Raw genomic sequence first — 6,899 nt, 5'->3', positions numbered from 1 at the left:
CATTGCACTTAAGGACGTAAAGAACATAATGTCAATCACCGCTCTTATAAAGGCCATTCGATTCCGGGGCGGTGGGGTGGCCTAGTGGTTAAAGCGTTCGCTCGTCACGCCAAAGTTCCGGGTTCGATTCCCCACATGGGTACAATGTGTGAAGCCCATTTCTGGTGTCCCCTGGCGTGATATTGCTAAAAGCGGCGTAAAACCCAACTAACTCACTCACCCATTCGGTTCAGGAAAGCTCGCTGTTTAGTTGACACTCACTATATCATAGAAATTGTTATGTTAATGGAACGGTAGGAACTGTTGAAAGCATATTTGCAGTAATCCTTGGCCACGAGATCTTCATATTATTGCCACCAACGATTACTGCAAATATATTTACATCAATTCCTACCGTTCCGTTACCATGTCTTTCACACAATTCTGATCATACAGTGAGTGAGTGAGTGTTTGTTTGTTGTTTAACGCCGCACTCAGCAATATTCCAGCTATATGGCGGCGGTCTGTAAATAATCGAGTCTGGACTAGACAATCCAGAGATCAACAGCATGAGCATCGATCTACGCAATTGGGATGCGTGGACATATGTCAAACAAGCCTCTTACGACAAACATTGCTGAAAACCAATTCCAACTCGGATCTTCACGGTCAGTTTCTGATATGGGATGTGTCTTGCAGAATATTGTATGGAGTCCTTTTCCAGATACCGTCAGTATAGCAACATCAACATTAAGAACACGTATGCATATTCAAAAGTGGTTTATTGAACCAATTTGTGAATGACATTGGCGCGAAAACAAACTTTCAACACTGTGTCGTTGAGTAAGTGAGTTTGGTTTTACGCCGCTTTTAGCAATATTCCAGCAATATCACGGCGGGGGACACCAGAAATGGGCTTTACACATTGTACTCATATGGGGAATCGAACCCGGGTCTTCAGCGTGACGAGCGACCGCTTTAACCACTAGGCTACCCCATGGCCCCACTGTGTCGTTGAAGTTGAAAATGTCTCACCAAACACATTCCGGTGTTGTGGCCGATTCAGCCAGTGGGGTGTACCCGGGATCAATTATGTATTTGATGAAGTTGTTGACAGGAGTGCACGATCCGCAGCTGTTCTCACACCTCCCTGAAACAACTCTGTTTGATTCAGATCGTGTAATAACAACGTTTCCAGTAGTCGTCTTCCACGGCTGGTCTGGATCCACTATAAGTCCGGTCAATGAAGTGTTGATGTTAAATTTACGTCCACTGACTCCAGAACAGGACTTTGAGCAGTCGAACACCCAGCCCATTATTATTTTATCGCAGCTCGGCTGGTCGATAAAAGTCATATCCTTTAACTGGGGGCTAAAACTCTTCATGTGCCATGTTAGCACGCCTGCTTTGCTGAAGGTCGTAGATCTACAAGACTTATATCCACCATAGCCTTTGTTCTGTTCACAGTTTGTTTTAGAATAGTCAACGGAAGCTTCTCCTGGTAAAGTTATGTATGGTTTCGGGGATGTAGACATTGCATGGCAGTAGATCTTTACGGCAGTGAAGCCAAATGCGTAAGGGTACATCCAGTATTCGCCATCCCCATAAGATGACCTGCACGTCTGTAAGTGGTCACATTGTCGTATAGCGTGACAGGTAGTGGTGCTCCACTGACCAGTGTCCAAGCACTCGACTTTGTGTCCAACACCTCCTTCCTTGAAAAATATTGGATCGCATTTATAGTTGACGAGTGTTCCATTCGGCCAAGGCCCTTCTCCGACATCAATAAGAGTTCCATTCGTGATACTTGGAGGGTCAATGCATACTCTAATACAAAACATGGTTGACCATGTATAAGTTGATTGACACGTAACTTGACCATTGGCGATGTATCCATGAATGCAGGTGTAGTTAACGGTAGTTCCCACAGCAAATGTTGTAGATGAATCATTTATATTAGCGTTTACGATCGATGGTGGGTCAGTGCAACCTTGTTCACAGCTAACTGAGGACCAAGTGCCATTTGTTGTACAGACCAGGTGGCCACTTCCCAGATAACCTTCTGGGCAGGTGTAATTCAGAATGGTTCCCGAAGGGAAAGGAGGGCTTGAGAGGCTCGAAATGGTGATGTTTGGGATCATTGGTGAAGAACAATCTAGTCCTTGAACACAGGAATAACTGGACCATGAACCATCAGACTGACAAACAGCTGATCCCATTTTTTCATATCCCAATGAACAGGTGAAGTCGATGACCGAGTCAACATCATTTGATATTGTGGTTGTAAAGACACCATTAGTCAGACTTGGTGGATCGCTACACTCAACATTACATATAGAAGTTCCATTATCAAGAACCCTACACACTGAGTTGTTTGGACATGAACGACCCTGACAGGCTCCGGCTACTCCTCTTGACCACTGGTCAATATCAACGTAAACATTGTTCTGGACATTCACGATGCTTGACGGCAAAGAACCGGAAGCAGACAATTCATTCAACTCACATTCTGACTTGTTCAAGTCAAAGTTGAAGGACTTACAACGCAGTCGTGAAACACATTCCTTGGCACACACCATAAGTCCTACATTCTTGAACACCCGAAACGTTGACGATAAAAGCTTAGTGTCAAGTGTCAGTTCCGGAATTTTTGCGATATCTGTACATTTTTGTCCTTCACCTGCAACAAGTGATGCAACAAGAAAAACAAACCAAGCAGCAAACATATCGTCCAATTTGCTTGTCCGCTTCAGCATTCAAAACACAACCACAACTGTATCCCCACACAAAAACAGTCTTGGAATTGGAGCCCAGAGTCTTGGAACTAGAGATCCTTGCTTCACGGCGTGTAGCTTTCTAATGAGGCTGCTTCAGTCTACAGAAAGATTACAGCTCGTCGTCGTTGAAAACACGCTCCACGTTGCCAGAGTTCCCGCATATGCTTATCGTGTCAACAAACAGCATCTCAAATAACTCATTGATGGGACTCTTTCTCTTCATGAACCCATATTCGTTATTGGTTGCAAACAGATCAATATAGGACACTACGTTACAGTATTCTCTTAGAAAGTAGATTAAATCTCTTATGTATGAGACTGCCTCCGTGGTGTAGTGGTTAGAGCGTCAGCCCGGAGGAAGAAAGGTCGCGGGTTCGATCCCCGACCGCGTCATACCAAAAGACATTAAAATATGGTACTTGTTGGTCCCTGCCTGGCGCTCGGCATTAATGGGTACAACAAGGACTGGTCGGCTCGGAGTCAGTATAATGTGTCTGAGTGGGATATTCAGGCTTCACTGCGGCATGGTATCTCAGTGGGCTAGCGCTATATAACCAGCTTCAGTCTGGGCTAGTACAAGCAGCCGCACATACACATACACACGCATGCACGTCGTCATATGAGCAAAATATTCTCAAGCACGACGTTAAACCAAATTTCACCGCACCTCACCTCACCTTTGATGTATGATAACGAGTGGGGAGTGAGTTTAGTTTTATGCCGCCTTTAGCAATATTCCAGCAATATCACGACAGGGGACACTAGAAATGGGCTTCACACATTGTACCCATGTGGGGAACCGAACCCGGGTCTTATGGATGCATGATAACAATTTTAATACGTTTATTAACCATGTAGCTCTTAGTGTGTTGGTTATGGATCAGTTAAAAAGTTCTACCCTGGATAAAAGAACACGAGACACTGATCCATCACAGTTTCTGCCCGGATTGGCACAATCAAACTTGCGAAAAGGATTTAAACTTTCAGGTTTATTAATGGTCGGATTTGTTTCAATAATTGTCACAAACTAGTGGCCATTTCCCTTCCTCTGAAAAAACAAGTGAGAACCCCGTGTGTATGTATATGTGCGGCTGTGAAACCGCGCCTCATATTTATACGTTCAGATCACTGTACACGATTCAGATAATGTCTCAACAAGAGACATGTCGAGCAGTATTCTTACAATGCCAACATTTCACAACACTTCAGGTACATTGTGCTTCTTCCATATGTTTCCGTGTTAACGTTTTAAATTAATTTTGTTACTCGCCTTTGTTTGCCTTTTTGATGGTGGCAATGGTGCGACACGACAACTTCCCTGGAATTTATTACGGACCCTTTCAGGGCCATTTGTTTGTTTGTTTGTTTGTTTGTTTTTTTTTGTTTAATTTTATTATTAGATGAATTTCAATTTTGTATATCTGCTTTCAACTTAGTATCTGGAAATCTACCAAGATAATTCCCTACACACAATTATGAAAAATGTTCATGTTTATTAGTTCATTACATTCACTGGAATATCAACTGACATATCTTGAAATTTCAAATTTGAAGCATCTCACTCAGTCAGTTAAGCATCTCACTCAGTTGAGCATCTCACTCACTGACTCACTCACTCACATCTCAGTTAAGCATCTCACTCACTTAGTTAAGCATCTCACTCAGTTAAGCATCTCACTCACTCACTCACATCTCAGTTAAGCATCTCACTCACATCTCAATTAAGCATCTCACTCACTTAGTTGAGCATTTCACTCAGTTCAGCATCTCACTCACTCACTCACATCTCAGTTAAGCATCTCACTCACTTAGTTAAGCATCTCACTCACTCACTCAGACTAATTCTCACTCACTCACTTAAGCATCTCACTCACATCTCAGTCACTCCACTCAGTTACTCACATCTCACTCACTCATCTCTCACTCACTTAAGCATCTGACTCTTCAGCTCAGTTACAGCATCTCAGTTAAGCATCTCACTCAGCTAAGCATCTCAGTTAAGCATCTCACTCACTCAGTTAAGCATCTCACTCAGTCTCATCTCACTCACTCACTCACTCATCTCAGTTAAGCATCTCACTCCACTCAGTTAAGCATCTCAGTTATCTCACTCATCTCACTCTCACTCAGTTATCTCACTCATCTCCTCACTCAGTTAAGCATCTCACTCAGTTAAGCACTCACTCACATCTCACTCAAGCATCTCAGTTAAGCAAGCATCTCACTCACTCAGTTAAGCATCTCACTCAGTTAATCTCACTCCACTCAGCATCTCACATCTCACCACTCAGTTAAGCCAGTTAAGCATCTCACTCAGTTAAGCATCTCACTCTCACTCTCACTCACTCAGTTCACATCTCACTCAGTTACATCTTACTCACTCAGTTCACATCTCACTCACATCTCAGTTAAGCATCTCACTCAGTTAAGCATCTCACTCACTCACTCACTCATCTCAGTTAAGCATCAGTTAAGCATCTCACTCACTCAGTTAAGCATCTCACTCTCAGTTAAGCATCCTCACTCAGTTAAGCATCTCACTCACTCACTCACTCACATCTCAGTTAAGCATCTCACTCACTCAGTTAAGCATCTCACTCTCTCACTCAGTTAAGTATCTCACTCACTCAGTTAAGTATCTCACTCACTCAGTTAAGCATCTCACTCAGTTAAGCATCTCACTCACTCTCAGTTAAGCATCTCATCTCAGTTAAGCATCTCAGTTAAGGCTCACTCACTCACTCACTCAGTTAAACATCTCTCAGTTAAGCATCTCTCAGTTAAGCATCTCACTCTCTCACTCACTCACTCACTCACTCACTCAGTTAAGCATCTCACCCAAAGTTTCCGGCTGTTGTGTATTTGGGTAGAATTGAAACCTATATCAATACATATGCAGAAAATATTTGAATACCAATGTTCATAGCAACTTCGGTTCAGCGTCTGTGTTTACTGATATTGTAAGTTGTTCGTTACTCGTGTACGTAAGCTACAGTGCCTGACACTATTTGTCCACATCTACATGGATCAGATCATAGAATTTTCTTGGCATCTCAAACGTTCGATATCCAATAAGGCTGTTCCCGTTAAAGAACAGCAAACATTCCTTAAGGCAGTCTCTCACTCGTTTGTACTTGATACAAACGAGTAGCCAATTTATATTGATCACGCAGTTGATTGAAAGTTTAGAAAAATAAAAACGTAACAAAGCTCGATGAGTTTGCAAGTTGATAACTCTGAATAAAAAAACTAATCGTCATGTATCTGTTTTCTCATAATGATTTGATATTTTCTTCAAGAAAGTATATGTGTGTCAGAGTTCATGGTTTGCTCTCAATCATCATAGCCCTTGTTTTGGAATAGTAACAACAATTTTAAATATACAGTTGTCACTTGTCTTATATTTGCTATTACATAAATTATCGTCCAAAGGAAACTTGGCAACTAAACAAATTAAATTGTTGAAATCCAATCCCAAATACCCTCAGAATACGAATCCGTGTTAACGAATGATTTGGAGATTTAACGTGCGCTTTCCGACATAGGGGTGATTTGACCGAAAGATATAACAACCTGAAGGGGGCGTTAGGGTTAATAAAAATTAATTTTAAATTTGGAAAATTTGCGAGAAGTTGCAGGGGGTGGTTTGGTTGGTATTTGTTTTGTTTGTTTAGTTTTTGTATATATTTGTTTTAGGTTAGGACTAGTTGGTTATGTGGGACTGACTGACTGAGTTTAGTTTTACGCCGCTTTTAGCAATATTCCAGCAATATCATGCCAGGGGACACCAGAAATGGGCTTAACACATTGTGCCCATGTGGGGAATCGAACCCGGGTCTTCGGCGTGACGAGCCAACGCTTTAACCACTGGGCTACCCCACCGCCCCAGGTTATGTGGGATTATAAGCGGCCTAACAGGCCAGTTTGGATAAGAAATACCTAACACATTGAAGGTTTGGGTGTTATTTAGTGAGTGAGTGAGTTTAGTTTTACGCCGCACTCAGCAATATCCCAGCTATATGGCGGCGGTCTGTAAATAATCGAGTCTGGACCAGACAATCCAGTGATCAACAGCATGAGCATCGATCTGCGCAATTGGGAACGATGACGTGTCAACCAAGTCAGCGAAACTGACCACCCGAT

At 42.5% G+C, this 6,899-nt stretch overlaps 1 protein-coding gene across 1 annotated transcript; it reads right to left on the bottom strand.

The window, feature by feature from the left end:
* Nucleotides 1-744: 744 nt before the first annotated feature.
* LOC124273496 (complement receptor type 1-like) lies at nt 745-2,859 on the bottom strand. Its single transcript, XM_046708764.1, has one exon. The coding sequence runs from the start codon at nt 2,733-2,735 to the stop codon at nt 1,011-1,013; it is 1,725 nt and encodes a 574-aa protein (XP_046564720.1). The 5' UTR covers nt 2,736-2,859; the 3' UTR covers nt 745-1,010.
* Nucleotides 2,860-6,899: the final 4,040 nt, after the last annotated feature.

The sequence above is a fragment of the Haliotis rubra genome, unplaced genomic scaffold, assembly GCF_003918875.1.
Source record: "Haliotis rubra isolate DU_JTF1 unplaced genomic scaffold, ASM391887v1 Scf181, whole genome shotgun sequence".
Taxonomy (NCBI): domain Eukaryota; kingdom Metazoa; phylum Mollusca; class Gastropoda; order Lepetellida; family Haliotidae; genus Haliotis; species Haliotis rubra.
Note: the sequence above shows the minus strand (reverse complement) of the source record. Positions and strands in the feature narration are given on the sequence as shown.

Bases quoted from the DNA above. Each gene is read 5' to 3' on its own strand.
- LOC124273496 (XM_046708764.1), bottom strand. From the start codon at position 2,735: ATGCTGAAGCGGACAAGCAAATTGGACGATATGTTTGCTGCTTGGTTT.